The sequence below is a fragment of the Mrakia frigida genome, assembly GCF_051309035.1.
Source record: "Mrakia frigida strain ATCC 22029 unplaced genomic scaffold BDY24scaffold_4, whole genome shotgun sequence".
NCBI classification, from domain to species: Eukaryota; Fungi; Basidiomycota; class Tremellomycetes; order Cystofilobasidiales; family Mrakiaceae; genus Mrakia; species Mrakia frigida.
In genome coordinates this window covers 739,481-755,738 of record NW_027481277.1, presented here as the reverse complement: position 1 = coordinate 755,738, position 16,258 = coordinate 739,481, and the positions used below count along the sequence as shown (strand labels likewise).

The window sequence follows — 16,258 nt, the reverse complement described above, 5'->3', positions numbered from 1 at the left end:
AAAACCGAAAAAGCGAACGACGCGACCGATAAACCCCACCCTCCTCTCCCTCCCACCCAACGCCAATCCAGCCCCCAAACCCGAAGCAAGATCAGCCCACCGCCTCCCCGGCCTCAAAACTCTCATTCAACTCAACGTCCATCCCCGTCCCCTCCGGTGTGCAGTCCCAACCCTTGGGCCTCCCCTCCTCCCTCTCCTCCCTCGTTCTCGTAACTCCCACTCCTATCCCCCTCCTCAGGCAGCTCATCCGTCAGATCCAAGATCCTCTGACTCAGCGCGCTGATCTCGTCCGCTCCCTCTCCCTCGTCGCTCCCTTCGTCCGACGCGTTTCGTCCCGTTTCGCTGTGGTGAGCTTCGGCGAGCTGACGGATGAGGGGCAGAAGGAGAGGAGAGTTTTTGATGTTTTTGAAGAGTTCGTCGTCTGCCGAAGATGAAAGAGGGTGGGTGAAGGGTGGTCAGTGAGGAAAATGGAGGGAAAGGGAGAGGGAACGGAGGGTGAGGACGAGACGACGAACCCTGCGACTCGAGCAACTGAACGATCGTCCAGACGGCGATGTGCTGGAAGGTCTGATCGGAGGAGCCTAGGAATCGAACGAGGTAGAGGTGGAGACCTCCTTCGGGTTTGGTCCAGACCGAGTTGAAGGCGGCGTAGTCGTCGGCGGCTGGAGGGGTCACGACGCGAAGGAAGACACGAGACGAGGTCAGTACGGTTCGAGGCTCTTCTTCTTGTGCTACGAGCGAAACGACGAAAGAAGAAGGATGGACGTACCTTTGGAGGAAAGGTTTCCGATAGCGGCAGCCGAGTTTCCTTGGACTTCGACGGAGGGAGAGTTGGTGAGAGGGATGAGGACTTCACAGATTCCGAGCTCGAGGAGGGTAGGTTTGAGGTCGTCTGAGGCAAAAAACGATGACAAGAAGATGAAGGTTAGCAAAAGTTCATCCAACGAAGCCGACCTCGTTCCTCATAAGAACAGCTCGACCTCCAAACCACAAGCTCGTTCGGACTCACCACTCAGCGCCAACACCGCCAAACACGCCGTCATCTCGCTCTGCACGTTCAACGGCACGCTCAACACCAACTCCTTGATCCTCTCCACCGCTCCCGCTCGAACGATCTCGCCCTTGTTCTTCTCGGAACTGGCAGCCAAGTTCCTGAGCGTCGAGATGGCGTGGCACTGCACCTCCTCGTTCTCTTCGAACGAGAGGAGGTCGATGAGGGGTTGGAGGAAGCCGGATTCGATGATGGGAGATTCGTTGGAGGGGTGGATGGAGACGTTTCGAACGCAGGCGGCGGCGGAGAGGATGAGAGGGAGGTAGGAGGAGTGGAGGAGTCGGAGCAGGGGAGGGAGACCTTCCGAGCGGACAATTTCGAGTTGGTATTTCTCTGTTGAAGGTGGAACGGACACGAGGAGAGTAAAGGGAGAAAAATGGAAGGAAAGAGGAAGAGGTGAAGGTCAGCTATACGAGATGTGGGGTCGTTTGACGGACGCAAGGAGACGAACCATCCGAAGCCAAGTTCCTCAACGCCAGAGCAGCCTGGCACTGGACCTTGAGACTTGGACTATCCATGAGAACGACGAGGCTCTGAACGAGTTTTGGCTCTGAAGCAGCGAGCTTCTTTCGGTTGGTGGCTGAGAGAGGGAAGGAAAAGGCAGAAGGTCAGCTCGACCGATTTGCGGAAGGGAGAAGGAGCGGAGAGATGACCGTGTGTAAAACTCACAATCGACGGCGATGTTACTGAGAGCGGTGGTGCAGTAGTATTGAACGTCCGTATCCTCCGAGTTGAGAAGGCCAACGAGAACGGGGATGGCTCCAGCGGCGACGAGTTGCTGTCGGTTCTCGTCTGATTCCAACAAGCGGTTGTTTCAAGGTCAGCTCTGGCTTCGATTCTTTTCCTATTGATCTACAACCTTCGAGTATCCGACGAGTGGACCCTTCGGTGGGCTCCAGAGCAAGAGAAGTGAGGAGAAAGTCTCACCAGAGTGGGTCATGTTCAACAAAGCTCCAGTAGCGTTCCTCTGAACCCTCATGTCCTTGGACCTCGCTAGACGCGTCAACGGGACGAGAGCTCCAGACTTTGCGATCTTGTTCTTGTTGTCGTCTGGAGAAGAGCAGAGCGAAGCGGAGATAGAAGTGAGCGGTTGGAGACGAGAAGGGAATCAGTGAAACGAAGAGACGAGTGGGAAGGAGGAGGAAGGGAGAAGGAGGAGAGGTGGGAAACGAACCGTGGGTGGCGAGGTTGGTGACGCATCCGACGGCGTTGCATTGAACCTCAACGTTGGGAGAGAGCATCTGTCGGATGAGAGGGTCGAGACCTCCAAGTCGAACGATGAGAGTCTTGTTCTCAGCTGAAAGGGAGGAAGGAAGGAAGAGAAGGAGATGTCAGCTCACTCGCTCCGCACGCACTTCCCCGTCGTCCCCTTCCCTTCGCCCAAACAACAGTGAGACTCACGGTTGACAGCCAAGTTGCCCAAAGCAGCACTAGCAGCTCTCTGAACCTCGTTGTCGTGGGAACCGAGGAGGAAGAGGACAGGATCGAGGGTGTCCCTTCCTACCTCCCTGACCTCCTTCTCAGTGATCTCAGCGAACGCGAGAGCGGCGGATCGTTGAAGGTCGACGTTGTCGGAGAACGAGAGCGTCGTAAGAGCAGCTAGAGGGGAGCCAGTGAAGAAGTTGGTAGTGGTTCGGTCTGTAGAACGAAAGAAGAAGAAGAGTAAGCGGACGGAGAGAGACGAGGGAGAGAGGAGGAAGCGGAAGGGAGGGAGGGAGGGTTGGGATGGGATGGGATTGATGGGACTCACTCTCGAGGTATTGAAGCAAATCTGCAACAGCTTCACGCTCATTCTCGAGAAGAAGAGGTTCAGAAGAGTTGGAACGACGAGAACTTCCTGTAAGAGTCGAAGAAGAGCACGGGAAGAGGAGGGATAGACACAGGGGGCGCGAAGGGAGGGAAGGGAGAGGAGAGAGGTCAGTCGTTGTTCTCTCTCAAACGAGGATCTATATATATAGAACTTACCGCAACCACAGCATGTCTGTCCCATAGCTTCGAGTAGATGAGAAGGGGGTCGAAAAGGAGGGGTCTTCGTTTAGGGGAAGGAGGGAAGGATGGAAGTTGAGGGCGACTCGACGAATCGCTCCCAGTTTCCAAAGTCAAGAGAGTCGCCTCAAACACCCATCCCTCCTCTTTCAACAAAATGGTAAGCCCTACAATCAGCAGCATACACTCCTATATGCGTTCGAAGCTGACTCGTCTTCTTCTTCTTCTTCCCTCGCAGGGAGACTCAGGCTTCAAAGGAACCTCTGTTCGTTCTCCAGCTCTCCTTCTCCTCCTTCCCTTCCTCCTCCTTTCCCCTCAAGCTCATCCTCCTTTCGTTCTTCTTTTCAGATCGACCAAGACAAACGCTTCTCGGACAAGGAAGCCAAACTGCTTCGAACGACCAAGTTCCCTGCCGAGTTCTCTCAAAAGGTGGACATGCGAAAGGTCAACCTCTCGGTGATGCGACCATGGATGGTGAAAGAGGTCACCAAGCTCATTGGGTTCGAGGACGAGGTTGTTGTGGAATATGCTGTAAGTAGAACGTTCACATCTTCTCGCCTATATCGCTTGAACTGACCTTGTTCCTTCGTTCGTGTCTACAGATGGGCCTCCTCGAAGATCCAGCTACCGTCGTTCGTTCAAGCTCTCTCTCTCTTCCTTCCTCCCTTCTCTTCCCGTCCTCTCCCCTTCTCTTCTCTCTCTCTCTAACCCTCACCCCTTCACCATCTCCTCTTCCCGCCAGTCCCCCGACCCCCGTAAAATCCAAATCTCCCTCACCGGCTTCCTCGAATCCAAAACGCCCGCCTTCACCCTCTCCCTCTGGACCCTCCTCCTCTCCGCTCAGGCCTCCCTCGGCGGCATCCCTGCCTCCTTCATCGAGGAGAAGAAGGCGGAGCTCAGGAAGAAGGAGGAGGCCGAACGAGCCGTGGTGGGAGGGCAGTGGAGGCAGGGAGGGAGCGGTGAAGGAGGAGGGAGGGTTGCGTTGGAAGGTCAGACGAGTTTGGCTCCTTCTGCTGGTGGCCGAGGTGGGTTCGGAGGAGGTGGCGGAGAGAGAGGACGAGGTGGGTTCAACGGCGGTGGTGGAGATAGAGGAGGAGACCGTAGGTTCGAGGGACGAGGTGGGGACGACCGAGGTCGAGGCGGATTCAACAACGACCGTGGAGATCGAGGACGAGACTCTGGCTACGGAGGAGGACGAGGTCGAGGAGGGTTCGACAGCAGATCAGACCGAGATCGGCCTTACAACAACAGCAGCAACAGAGACACCCGTCCTCCCTCTCGATTCGACCGAAACTCGCCTCCTCGTCGCAACCGTTCCCGCTCTCGTTCCCGTTCCCGCTCGCCACCACCTCGTCGTCGTCAACGCTCGGACTCGAGGGAACCTCTACCTAGGAGACGACGAGACGCGTCGAGGTCGAGGTCTCCCTCGCCGAGGAGGAGGAGGAGATCGCCTTCGCCTAACAGGAGGAGATCGGGCGGTGGGAGGGAGAGGAGTTTGACTCCTCCGAGACGAGGTGCTGCTGGAGGAAGGGATAGGAGTGTGACCCCACCGAGGAGGAGGGTAGCCAGGAGCTCGACGCCGCCACGGGTGAGGAAGGAGGAGGAGGGGAAGGAGCGGATGGTGAAGAAGGAGGAGAAGAACGAGTGAGTCAAACGCGTCTCCTCTCGTTTTCGTTCGCTCGTTCGGCCAAACCCTTCCTGACGCTCTTCCTCTTCTTTGCCTTGCTTATTTCGGATCCAGTCGTTCCCGCTCTAGATCTCGCTCGCACTCCCGTTCCGGCTCCGGCTCGTCGAGGTCAGGAACGTCTCGTTCGAGGTCAGGTTCGAGGTCGTCGTCTCGTTCGAGGTCAAGGTCGAGGTCGGGTTCGCTTCCTCCTAAGAAGAGGGCGAAGGAGGAGGAGTCTACCGAAGTGAAGGAGGAGGAGGTTGAGATTAAGAAGGAGTGAAACTGAGGAGGAGGAGGAGGAGGAAAAGGGCGAGGGCTGTTGAGCGGGAGAGGTGGTGCTATTTTTTTGCGTTTAGGCATCCTTTCGAGTGCTCTGTTATGAAACTTCGAACTGTAGCTCGTTGGGTTGGAGTCAGGCGGAGAGTAGGCCGTCGAGAACGAGGGCGGGCCTCAGGCGAGCGAGCTCACCACGAAAAAGGACGCGTCGGGTTCCATATGGAGCGTTTGTCTCAAGAGCACCAGGATCCAGTTCGAGATTGAGGAAGCACCGCTCCGAATCAAACAGACTAATCAACATCGTCCTCCTCTTCAACTCCTCTCTCTTCTTCGTTCGAGTCTCTCTCTCCTCCTTCCTTCGACCCGAGGCCTTTCGGTTTTCTTCCAAAGACGAAGCAGCTCAAGAACGACTTAGTAGTAAGAGAGAGAACACATGAGATCATGAATTCGTAAAGATGAGAGTAAGAGAGATCAAAAAGCGAACCGACCAAGAGCGCCAGAGGAAGAAACCGAAGTGGTCCTCAGCAGTAGAAGAGGGAGACGAGAAACGAGAAGAGTAATCTAGTTTCCGAATCCGTAGAGAGTTCGTCCCTGTCGCTTGAGAGCGTAGACGACATCCTGTTGGGAGGGAAGAAAGAAGGGGAGAGAGAAGAAGAGAAGGTTAGCGACGAGTTCGATGTAGATAAATATACATGGAAGTTGATACGAACGAGCGCAGTTACTGTCTTCCTCTTGGAGTGCTCGGTGTAGGTAACAGAGTCTCGGATGACGTCTGGTAGGAAGAGAGAGGAAGGGGAAGGGAAGGTCAGCTTCGAGCTCACATCGACCGACGTCTTCGACTTCCTCGTCCTCCTCGATCCACGAACCACCTCCCACTCCCACGATCAAAGAGGGATGCGAAACTATAGTACTCACTCTCAAGGAAGAGCTTGAGAACACCTCGGGTCTCCTCGTAGATCAGTCCAGAGATTCGCTTGACTCCTCCTCTTCGCGCCAATCGTCGGATCGCGGGCTTGGTGATACCCTGCAGAGTTTGAGAGAGAGAAACCAAAGGTCAGTTATCGAGAATGTATACGAGAGAGAGGTAGTATAGATGAGGTCGAGAAGGTGGTACGAACCTGGATGTTGTCTCGAAGGATCTTCCTGTGTCGCTTGGCTCCTCCCTTTCCGAGTCCCTTTCCTCCTTTTCCTCGTCCAGACATGTTGTGTAGTAGTAAGTGGGGTGGGGGGGTGGTGTGAGGGGAAAGTGTGTAAGTGGTGGTTGGAAGGAAAGGAGAGAGGGAGGAGGAAAGGGTTTTGACTTTCGAAAAGGAGGGGGAGGAGAGGAGGAGGAGGAGCGAGGGAGCTAGCTGCGCTATCGAAAGTAAACATCAAAACAAGGAAAGAACGCGTTGCAGAGACGCGTTGATCAGGAGAATCGCACGTTTCTCAATCTAGGTCGATAAGGTGGGCTATTGAGGATGAGCTTGAGAAAAAGCTAAACTAACGTCGTCCTAGGAAAGGCGTAGGGGACGTTTCTAACGGAGAAGAAGGTAAGAAAGGTGATAAGGGGGCGGGAAGAGGAGATTGGATTCTATAGACGCGTCCAATGACCAGATACGCGTTGTTTCTCACACAGATGGACGTATCAATCTATAAAAATGATCTTGATAAAAAGCTAGCTTAACGAATGAAGGGGAAAGGCGTAGGAGACGATTCTAAGGGTAGAAGAGGAGAGGGAGAGGAGGAAGAGGGAGAGGAGGAAGAGGGCCTTTATCTCCAGTATCAATGATGTGATAGATATTCTGATACCTGATCCGAGTTGCTGAAGTACTCAGAGTGTTCTCGTTCAATTTTCAGTGCTGTGACGCAGTTTTGGAAGGAATGAAGCTTGTTGTGAGGAAGGGCTACACGACGCGTCAAAAGGACCCTCCTCTCGAAAAAGCAAACTGAAAAGAACTCCCTCTCTCTGCCCTCCCTCCTTCCCCTCCAACCAACACCTTCCACCCAACTTCCTTCTCTTCCTTCAACTCTACTACCATGGCTCGAACTAAGCAAACCGCCCGAAAGTCTACCGGAGGAAAGGTGCGTCTTCATTCTCGTTCTTCCTTCAGCCCTCCTTTCCTCCCTCATCCTCTTCTCCTCGAACTGACCCTCCCTCCCCCTTTCTTCTCCTCTTCCAGGCCCCCCGAAAGCAGCTCGCCACCAAGGCCGCTCGAAAGTCCGCGCCTGCCGCCGGTGGAGTCAAGAAGCCTCACAGATACAGTGAGTTCTCTCTCCTCGACGTCGTTGTTGAGCTCTTGCGTCGTTCGAAGCTCGAGAGCTGACCTCTTCTCTCTCCTTCCTTCTTCAGGACCCGGAACTGTCGCTCTCCGTGAGATTCGACGATACCAGAAGTCGACTGAGCTCCTCATCAGGAAGCTTCCTTTCCAGCGACTCGTCCGAGAGATCGCTCAGGACTTCAAGACCGATCTTCGATTCCAGTCCTCGTTCGTCCCCACCTCCATCTCCTCTGCCCTTCACCTTCTTGAACCTAAGCTGACCTTGCTCTTCCTTCCTTCTTCCTCTCTCACAGCGCCGTCATGGCTCTCCAGGAGGCTTCCGAGGCTTACCTCGTCTCCCTCTTCGAGGATACCAACTTGGCTGGTGAGTCGTCGTCTCCTCGTCCTTCTCTCACCCTCTCCTTTCTCGACGCTGACTCTTCTTCCCTTCCTCCAGCCATCCACGCCAAGCGAGTCACCATCCAGCCCAAGGATCTCCAGCTCGCTCGACGACTCCGTGGAGAGCGAGCTTAAAACCCTCGTCTCGACTCGTTCTCGTCCCTCTTCATCTACCCTTTTTGGTTTACGGCCCTTTCGTCTTTGCTCTTTCTTCAACTTTAACGTGTTCTATGACATGTCATGCCCTTCTTAAACATCTTCTCGTGTTCGTGAGATTCTTTGAGAAAAGTCAGCGGCGAGAGTAAGAAAGGGAGGAGAGGAAGAGGCGAGCTTCAATTGTCTGGCCGATCCTGCCTTCTCCTCAACGACCAGCATCGCCAAACGTCAAAGAAAATACCGGTCTCGTATGGAGACAAGCCGTTACTCGTCTATGCCCCAACTCAGCAACGAGCTTGCAATGAACGATGCTCAGATGTCAGGGAATCCTCAGCCGGTGAGCTCTCCATCTCCTCCCTCCTCTCTACCCTGGCTGAGGCTCACTCATCCTTCTTTCTCTCTAGGTCCTCTCCCTCACTTCCACCTCGACCTCACTATTCCGTGATATCGCTCCCAAAACTCCCTGGGAAATTGTCGTCGCCATCGTTCGCGAAACGGACGACCCTTCGACCCTCGCTGCCTTCTCTCTCGTCTGCTTCGACCTCCTCAAGGTCGCAGGACCCCTCCTATGGCGAGACGTCTACGTAGACTCTTACTTCAAGATGGCTTGCTTGTTTCACGAGGTAAGCAAGCGCTCATCCGCTCTGAGACGAGCGAAGCACACTCGAGAACGAAAGAACAAAGTTCACACGTCCCTCCTCCTTCCCTCTCTCCCTTCGTTCAGCCCTCCCCTCCTCTTCCCACCTCCTCTCGTCTCCAACCTCACCTAGGCCTGTACCATCTCCTCAATCTCCACTTCTTCCTTCCACCTCCTCCCCTCGACCCTCTCCTCTACGACCGCCGTCTCTCCCTCCCTCGATCTCGTCTTCCCAACCCAGCGTTCCATCTCCCCCTCAACCACGTAACCCTCGAATGGAGATCCAACGAGCCCATCTCTTCCCAACTTCAAGTCTTTGCTCACATCAACCCCCAAACCTACTCCCAGATCCATCACCCTCCAACGCTGACGGACGACGACGAAGGAAACGACGCGTTGTTCGAGATCGTCGAGACGGAACAGTTCTGGATCGGGAACGCTTTCATGCGATGGACGAGGTTGGAGAAGATCGAATCAATCGGGGTCGTTCATTCCGGCAAAAACTTCTTCCCAGGGTTCGAGAGGAACAGGTGTTTCTTGCCGTTCTTGGGCGAGTTTGTGGATTCGAAGGTCCCGAAACATGTTTTCGACCTCAGGAGGAGAACGGGACGGGCGAAGGGGAAGGAAGGCAGCGTGGATGAGGAGAAGAAGGAGAACTCGGAGTGGAAACGCTTTTTGAGAGCGCTGTATACCAGGGGAGTCGGGGAGTGCAAGGAGATGGTCGACGGCGGGGTTGAGGTTTTGGTTTCGGAGAGGGAGGACGAGAGGAGGTTGGTGGGAGTTCTAGGTGGGATGGACAGTGAACAGAGGAGAAAGTGTAAGGTCACTTTTAGAGAGATAGACGTGAGTAGTCTCTTTGGTGGTTGAGGCTCTGTCGTTTCATTCAAGATGATCGTCCTGACGCGTCTCGTTCCTCTCTCTCTCTTTGCCGTGTACTTCCCTTTTTATCTCTCTCTCACGCCCCGCAGCTCACCACCAGGAAGATCGACAAATTTGCTGGAGGTCCTGCTCTACCCAAACTAGCTCCTGTTTTCTTCTCTGTCGAGGGACCTTGAGGAAAACTGATGAGGGGTCGGTTCTCTTGCTTTGGCCCGTTCACTTCTCCCAAACTACATCTATACAATCTTAGAATAGCACAAACCCCTAATCTACTACAAATAATTACCGCCTTGAAGCTTAGAAGACGGTTCCATCGGATACGATCTCGAGAGGAGGACCCGAGCCCTTGTCTCCTCGAAGAGCCTTCGCGATCTCCCTTCCTCCTTTCCAGGTGGCACTCTCCAGAACCTGAGCGGTCGTCAGATCAGGAGCGTTGAGGTGAACTCGAAGAGCAGCGGCGATCTTGTCCCTACAGGAAGTATGGGAGTGAAAGGAAGAAGAGTCAGCACAAGGAGAGGAGAGAAGGACGCGTCGAAAATGAGAGGCAAAGGGACGAACAAAGCGATAACGGTGACTGCTCGCCACTCGATGACGGCTCCGTGGGAGACTTCGATTCGGGGGATGGTGGATGGAGAGGAAGAGGTAGCGAAGTCGGCGGGGGTGAAGGCGGAGGTTTTGAGGGTGAGGAAACCGAGATCGATGAGGAGACCACCTGTGAAGCAAGAAGAAGAGAGAGGAAAGGTTAGCGTTGATGGTTAAGCGTTGATGGGAAAGTAACTTCGAAGGCATCGAAAAGACGAACCGTTTCGGTACTCAGGGAGACCTGAAGAGAGAGAAAGAAGAGAGACGAGTCGGTCGCGAGGATCGAGCACAGGAGGGAACGTCGAACGAGAACGAGAGCTCACCAGTCTGATCATCTCGACCTTCAATCTTCCAGCCGAGGATCTTCTCGATAGGCTCGAGAAGCGAGTAGGTCAACCACTGGCTGAGCTTGTGGAAAGGGACGCTGCGAAGGGAAGAACGAGAGACAGAGCGCATGATCGAACAAGAGTCAGTGCCGCGGATCCTTCGTCCTTCTCACGCCCACATGCTAGAAGAAAGCGCATACGACTCACATGCTGTTCTCCTCGGTCCTCTCAGCACCCCTCGACTCTCCCAACGCCTCACAAACCCACGCGTCTCCGAGAGAAACCCCGTCGAGTTTTGTCCTGGCGGCAGGCCAGACGGGCCCGAAGCCGTCCATGACGATGTTCCAGAGGGAAGAGACGTGAACAGATTGGTCGAAGGATGGAGAGGAAGAAAGGAAGTCTGGAAGATGATGATTGAGACGACGGAAGGATTATCAGCGGTCGAACGAGACGGATGAGGGAGAAGCTATAAGACTCACCAAGCATGTTTCCTGGACGAGCTTCAGGTCCAGTTCCGAAGATCTCAGGGCTAGCTTCGAGAGCGACGGCGAGGTTGAGGAGGAGTTGAGATCTTCCTTCCAGACCAGACATCGGGTTGGAATCGGTGACCTGGAGAGCCGCTCCTACTTTGGCGACCGAGAGAGCTTTGAGACCCGCAGCTGCACAGAAGAGAAAGCGACGAAGTAGGAATGGACGGTGGGTATCAGTTTCATGCTTCTCAAGACGAGTTCGGCTGCATCCGAGCGAGGAGGAAAGGAGGGAAGGAAGGGAAACGAGCGAGCTCACCGTTGACCTCGTACTTCTTCCCTTCAATAGCAGAGAAACCTCCCTTTTCGAAGAACTCCAAACTTCCAACACCCAGCCCTTCACTCCTTCCGACCTGTTCTCCGCTCTTGGCGGTGTACTTCCAGAGATCTCCAGCTCCAGCGTCGAGGAGGACCGAAACGACGAAGAGATCGAGGAGTCGTTTGGCGATCTCGAGAGGAGTGAGGGAAGGGTCGGATTGCCAGGAAGCAAGGAGGGGACCGAGGAGATCTGGGTTGGAAGGGGTGCAGAAGTGTCTCCATCGAGAGTGGGGAGGAATCTGGACGGAGAAGAGAGAAAAGGTGAGCTCGAGAAGATGGGGAGGGAGATGGACAGTTGAGCTCGAGGATGGAGGAGAGGAGAACGAACGGAGCTGTAGTTGGTTCCGAAGTCCCTCTGTATGGCCGATGAGGGAGTGCATAAAGTCAGTATACGCTTCTACTTCGTTGAATCACAAGAGAGATCCAGAAAAGCGAACCTACAGTGATGATCTTTCCAGTGAACTCAACGACCTCCGCGAGCTTGTCCTCGTGAAGATCGAAGTACTTGAGCTCTCCCTTTTGAGCGAGAGCATAGATCTTGGAGCATCGTTCCCTAACGGCGGGAAGAGTTCGAAGGTAGTTGGGTCCAGAGGTAGAAGACATGGTGCAGCGAAAACGAGGTGATGGTTGGAAGAGGAACGGGAAAGAGAAAGGAAGGAGCTCTTTTGGAGAGGGCGTCTCGGCCGAGCGGGGGAGTTTGGTTTCCCTCCCTTCGAAGATACTAGGGGAGACGCAGAGACGCAAGTACCCAGCTCGAGAAAGGAAAAGGCTCGAGTCGAATGTTTTCCAGAACGAGGAAGAGACCGCAAAGTTGCGAACGCATAGAGGCGAGTCACCAACCTCAAGTTGTGAGCTCGACCTTTCCCTCCCTCCCCTTCTCCTCCTCGTGAAACGGTCATTTCATCGTCTCTGCCTTCACTCGTCAACAACCTCCTCTCCGGTATACCATCTGCAACTCGCAAGGACGACCTTGTTGACGATCTCAACCTCCTCGAGGTCTCTCGGCGCGTCTGCATGCGAAAAGTAGGTCGGACGCGGCTGTCAGCCCTTTCTCCCGTCAATCAGACGGCGGAGAGAGACTCACAGATCATCACATCTGAAGGAAAACAAAGTCTTCGGTTCAGGAAGGTGGAACGGGAGTCGGAAGCGAAAGAAACGGGCAACTCACAGCCAACGGGGACGAAAGAAAGAAGTCCAGCGAGAGGAAATCGCTCTCCCCAACCCACCTGGATCACGTTAGCAGCGTCAAGTGGACTCAGGGCGACCTGTTTAAACATGAATTCAGCAGGAGGCTTCTGTCAGCATTCGAAAGATGGAGCGAAGTGCAGAACAGAGGACGAACATGAAGTGAACGATCGTTCTCGTGGACGTGAACCACTTCTCCTTTCCCCCACTTGTCTGTGAACTTCTTTCCCTCTCGAGGAGTCAGAACTTCGGGATGAAGTCCAAGGGAGGGACCAGCGCGTTCGAGGTTCGAAGTTCGTTCGACGAGGAGTGTAGGATTGAGCCTCGCGAGTCGAGAGCGGTAGGAGCTGACGGCTTCGGTGACGGCCGCTGGCTGTTGCTCTCCCCAGTGACGATGAGGAACAGGTCTGAAAGTCGAAGAAAAGGGTGAAGTAGATCAGAGGCTGGGAAAGAGAGGAGAGCGTAGAGGAAGACGCGACACGACGCACCGTCCGATCACCGTGGGTCTAGGACCTCGTCGTTCAGGAAGATCCTCGATATATTTAAGCTGATCTCTTCCACTTCCCCTCTTTCCAGCTTTGAGAAGGGGAGAGGCAGCTCTGCCGTCTGCACCGAAGAGAAGACGAGCGAAGCGGAAGAGGGACATGACGAGATAGACCAAGGGGTTTGGCGGGAATCCTCCGGTTCTGAGAGGATGAGAGGGGGAAGTAGAAGTAAGCTTGGGTTTTCTAAAGCAACTATACGCATAGGAAAAGAAGAGACGACACACCCGTACGAGATCCACGCGCGATAATCAAGGACGACGCAAGTCAACCCTGCCAATCCGAGGGAACAAGCGACGGGTCGAGCGAGGAGGTATGCTCCAGCGTTTCGAGAGGTGGAGAGAGCCTTCTTTAAGGCAAGCTGGATATCGACGTTCATAGTTCGAGGTGTGGAGATGGTGGTGGTCGGAGGTAGGAAGACGAAAGAACAAGCTGCGACGAGCACGGAGCGCCGGTCTTGCTCTTCCGAACCTCTCGAGTGAGTAACCGATTGAAAAACCATCACATCCTAATCAGTCGTCCCCATCCTCTTCCTCGTCGTCCTCCATCTCAGCCATCGTCCCTCCCCCGCTTCCCACTCCCAAACCCCCCTTCCTGCTCAGCCTCGCCTCCAACTCCTCCAGAACGACGACCAGCTCCTGCTTCCTCACGCCCACCACCCTCGCAGCCTCTTCCATCACAAGTTCCATCTCCCGAGGCATCTCTCCCGTCACGTCGAGACGCGAGAACCGGTGGTGAGCTTCTCCGGGGAGGAGGAAAGTGGGAAATCGATGTTGATCGTCGAAGTCATCTGGGAGAGGAGGTTGGATTGGACCATCGGGGAGAGTGTCGAGAGGAGCTGGGTATTTAGAAGAGCGATGAGGGAAGGTGGAGACTGAAGGTGGCGAGACGTCGTCGAGTGGGTTGGGGGGTGGAGAGGGAGGAGGAGGAGGGAAACGGGACGCGAGGAGATCGAGAGCTGGTGGGACGAAAGAGAACAAGGTAGAGAGCGAGTTAGAGCCGTTCGACTTGTCGAACAATTGAGAGGTCGAGAACGAGACTACAAAAGAAAACGACGAACCCTTCGGCTTTGAGAGTCCAGACGAGAGCATCGCCTCGCAAAGGTCGAGGTATCGATCGATGTCTTGACCTTCCAGAGCGAGGATGTCGCTGATAATATCACGATAGAAGTAGAAAGATAGGAAGAAAACAAGTCAGCGTGAATGTTCTTTCAAGGAGGGAGAGGAGCAGCGAAAAGAAAGGAGACGTGACGAGTACGCACAAATCTCCGTCCGCCAACCTCTCGTCCGAGAACTCTCCCTTACCCAGACTCTGCATCGACCTCAGCCCCTTTAGCCATTCGGACTTCCGCATCAGCACTGTAGCGGCGTCCTCGTCGTTCACCGGAAGTCTGCAAAGGACGGGCAGAGAGAAACGTTAGCTCGAACCTGGACGCGTCCCTTCAGCGACTCTCTCTCTCGCTGCTCTCGCCACTTGCACTCACCGCTCTCTCCCATCCAGACCGTAAACCATTTTCAGCACAACCAGCACCACTGCCATAATTCCCAGCTCCGGCGGAACTCGATCTCCTTCCCACCCCTCCCCTGGACGAAGGATCCGATCCTCCGGAGCCTGAGCTTCGCTTCGAGGGTTGTGGACGGGATTAGGAGCGAGGCCTTGATGGAGGGAAAGATGAAGTTGAATGCTTCGGGAGAGAGAGATGACGGCGGGGTAGATGGCGGCTGGGAGAGAGAGAGGGAGAAGAAGAGACGAGGTCAGCGAGCCGCGTCGGAGTCAAAGGGAGACGGAACGAAAAAAGGAGCAACTGGGAAGAACGATGTAGTTGAGCATAAAGAATCGAAATCATGACTCACGAGATCCTCCTAGCGAGCGAACACACTTCCAAATTACCGGCGACGCGTTGAGTTCTGGGATCTTGATGGCGAATCTCTCGTGAAGTTGAAGAGCAAAGTTGGAGGTTCGACGATAGAGAGACATGGTTGAAGGCGCCCACTATCACGGAGAAGAAAAAAAAAAGCATTCGGCGTGAGTCCTCGTCCTCGAGAGCGGCAGATGGAAGAGAAAACTCACGGCTGGACTCAGAGTCTGATAGAAATCTTGGGCAAAGTGTTTCCTCAGATCAGAGGGAATGAGTGTCGAGTGGGCGAACTCGAGGTAAGGGAGTTGGTGGGAGTTGATGAGGCTGGATGAGAAACCAAAGAGAGGAACGTGAGCTTTTCGACGCGTTCAACGACGAGTGCTGATTCTCCTCCTGGCACCAGAGCAACGAAGAGCAGAGCGAAGGAAAGGATTTCAGGGATTGGACTGACCTTATAAACTCCTTGAACATCACTGGCACCCTCAACGCCCAACAAGCAACGATCACAATCGCGAGACAATCTGCCGGCCTCATCACCTCGTGCAGGTCGTTCTCTGACCGCTTCTTCCTCCTCGTCTTCGTACGATCTCCCCAGTCCTCAGCATCCGTCGTATCCCCTCCCTCTCCTCTTTCAGGGACTTGGTCCTCCTCCTGCTCTTCTTCTTCCTCGTCCTCGTCCACCTCGTGAGCTTTCTCGAGCTCTCGAACAGGTCGATCCGGATCTTCGTCTTCCTTGTCCTCGTCCATTCCCTCGTCCAATCCACCCTGAAGAAGTCGAGCCGACAAGCCTGAAGGAGTGGAACCATTCGAGTTTTCTTCAACGGGCAGGGAGGGACTTGGTGTGGGTCGAGGAGACGATGGCGCTGTCGGAGGTTGGTCTTGTTGTTCTGGAGGAGGAGGGAGGGGTCGAAGGAGTAGGGCGAGGGAGAGGAGGTCGCGAGTGATGATCTGAGAGGGGAAGGAAAACGAACAAGAGTCAGTTTCTATCGCTATGGGAAGACGCAGGGGTGAACTCGAGAGTTGAGAAGGAAAAGAGAAGGAAACGTTGAAGCTGACCTCGAGCTCGACCGGCAAACCCCAAACAGTCCTCAACGCCTTGACCTGATGCCGAACGAGAAGCTGAAGGCACTCGTAGTAGAAGGACTCCTTCTCGTGACCGTGGTAGACTTTGAAAGGAGCGAGGAGGAAGAGGTCAGGTTATTACAGAGGGAAGGGAGGGAAGGAAGGAACGCGAGCTCACTTTCCGGATTTCCCTTCGACTTCCAGACCTTCTTCTTCTTGTCCTTGTTCATCCTTCGAACCCTCTGCGACGACTGAGAAGGCTCTCCTGCCATATCCACAGTCTCCTTTCGAAAAAACTGCGGGTTCAAGACACGAAGACGAACGGGTGTGAGCTTTGAGGAGAGGGAAAGGAAAGGAAGGAAGTTTGACCTCACCATGTCGATGTGGCCCTCTTCGCAAGCTCGCGTCCCTCCAGCAGCTTTGTGCCATTTAGTAGAACCACAGGTAGGGCAGGGATGTTTCCTAGCCATCGATGAGGGAGGATTTTGGTTCCGTTGAAAAAAAGGAGGAGGGGAGAGGTCGTCGGCGTTGAGACCTGAGAGCTGAAATCGAAAGCTCACACGCCCTT

The 16,258-nt window shown here is 54.5% G+C and overlaps 8 protein-coding genes across 8 annotated transcripts; 3 read left to right on the top strand and 5 right to left on the bottom strand.

Moving 5' to 3' along the window:
* Window positions 1–69: 69 nt before the first annotated feature.
* Window positions 70–3,112, bottom strand: VAC8 (protein anchor VAC8). Its single transcript, XM_076638924.1, has 11 exons — window positions 3,017–3,112; window positions 2,802–2,888; window positions 2,453–2,689; window positions 2,226–2,348; window positions 1,979–2,101; window positions 1,721–1,843; window positions 1,503–1,631; window positions 1,010–1,384; window positions 770–892; window positions 516–662; window positions 70–421 (listed from the first exon to the last, which is right to left on the bottom strand). The coding sequence occupies exons 1-11, from the start codon at window positions 3,039–3,041 to the stop codon at window positions 132–134; spliced, it is 1,782 nt and encodes a 593-aa protein (XP_076500001.1). The 5' UTR covers window positions 3,042–3,112; the 3' UTR covers window positions 70–131.
* A 46-nt stretch (window positions 3,113–3,158) lies between these two features.
* On the top strand, window positions 3,159–5,096 carry BDY24DRAFT_378391 (PWI domain-containing protein). The gene is made up of 6 exons (XM_076638923.1): window positions 3,159–3,197; window positions 3,276–3,302; window positions 3,386–3,568; window positions 3,640–3,669; window positions 3,780–4,681; window positions 4,779–5,096. Exons 1-6 carry the CDS (start codon window positions 3,195–3,197, stop codon window positions 4,981–4,983), a joined length of 1,350 nt encoding a protein of 449 aa, XP_076500000.1. The 5' UTR covers window positions 3,159–3,194; the 3' UTR covers window positions 4,984–5,096.
* A 444-nt stretch (window positions 5,097–5,540) lies between these two features.
* BDY24DRAFT_408694 (histone H4) lies at window positions 5,541–6,273 on the bottom strand (the record flags this gene model as incomplete). Its single annotated transcript, XM_076642800.1, has 4 exons — window positions 6,098–6,273; window positions 5,895–6,003; window positions 5,690–5,751; window positions 5,541–5,597 (listed from the first exon to the last, which is right to left on the bottom strand). The coding sequence occupies exons 1-4, from the start codon at window positions 6,179–6,181 to the stop codon at window positions 5,541–5,543; spliced, it is 312 nt and encodes a 103-aa protein (XP_076499999.1). The 5' UTR covers window positions 6,182–6,273.
* Window positions 6,274–6,634: 361 nt separating this feature from the next.
* Window positions 6,635–7,753, top strand: BDY24DRAFT_347742 (histone H3; the record flags this gene model as incomplete). Its single annotated transcript, XM_076637651.1, has 5 exons — window positions 6,635–7,043; window positions 7,142–7,223; window positions 7,312–7,447; window positions 7,534–7,604; window positions 7,677–7,753. Exons 1-5 carry the CDS (start codon window positions 6,999–7,001, stop codon window positions 7,751–7,753), a joined length of 411 nt encoding a protein of 136 aa, XP_076499998.1. The 5' UTR covers window positions 6,635–6,998.
* Window positions 7,754–7,943: 190 nt separating this feature from the next.
* BDY24DRAFT_378388 (uncharacterized protein) lies at window positions 7,944–9,503 on the top strand. The gene is made up of 4 exons (XM_076638922.1): window positions 7,944–8,111; window positions 8,179–8,397; window positions 8,499–9,254; window positions 9,380–9,503. The coding sequence occupies exons 1-4, from the start codon at window positions 8,025–8,027 to the stop codon at window positions 9,464–9,466; spliced, it is 1,149 nt and encodes a 382-aa protein (XP_076499997.1). The 5' UTR covers window positions 7,944–8,024; the 3' UTR covers window positions 9,467–9,503.
* BDY24DRAFT_378385 (URC4/urg3 family protein) lies at window positions 9,504–11,664 on the bottom strand. Its single transcript, XM_076638921.1, has 9 exons — window positions 11,485–11,664; window positions 11,372–11,398; window positions 10,985–11,282; window positions 10,678–10,857; window positions 10,406–10,598; window positions 10,196–10,296; window positions 10,093–10,113; window positions 9,849–10,002; window positions 9,504–9,759 (listed from the first exon to the last, which is right to left on the bottom strand). The coding sequence occupies exons 1-9, from the start codon at window positions 11,644–11,646 to the stop codon at window positions 9,588–9,590; spliced, it is 1,308 nt and encodes a 435-aa protein (XP_076499996.1). The 5' UTR covers window positions 11,647–11,664; the 3' UTR covers window positions 9,504–9,587.
* Window positions 11,665–11,958: 294 nt separating this feature from the next.
* On the bottom strand, window positions 11,959–13,149 carry BDY24DRAFT_412318 (uncharacterized protein; the record flags this gene model as incomplete). Its single annotated transcript, XM_076643040.1, has 6 exons — window positions 11,959–12,053; window positions 12,128–12,139; window positions 12,212–12,308; window positions 12,386–12,635; window positions 12,717–12,914; window positions 12,998–13,149. 6 exons carry the CDS (start codon window positions 13,147–13,149, stop codon window positions 11,959–11,961), a joined length of 804 nt encoding a protein of 267 aa, XP_076499995.1.
* Window positions 13,150–13,253: 104 nt separating this feature from the next.
* Window positions 13,254–16,219, bottom strand: BDY24DRAFT_378382 (uncharacterized protein). The gene is made up of 10 exons (XM_076638920.1): window positions 16,065–16,219; window positions 15,869–15,986; window positions 15,685–15,794; window positions 15,080–15,576; window positions 14,841–14,952; window positions 14,624–14,762; window positions 14,254–14,491; window positions 14,032–14,160; window positions 13,831–13,919; window positions 13,254–13,728 (listed from the first exon to the last, which is right to left on the bottom strand). The coding sequence occupies exons 1-10, from the start codon at window positions 16,158–16,160 to the stop codon at window positions 13,283–13,285; spliced, it is 1,974 nt and encodes a 657-aa protein (XP_076499994.1). The 5' UTR covers window positions 16,161–16,219; the 3' UTR covers window positions 13,254–13,282.
* Window positions 16,220–16,258: the final 39 nt, after the last annotated feature.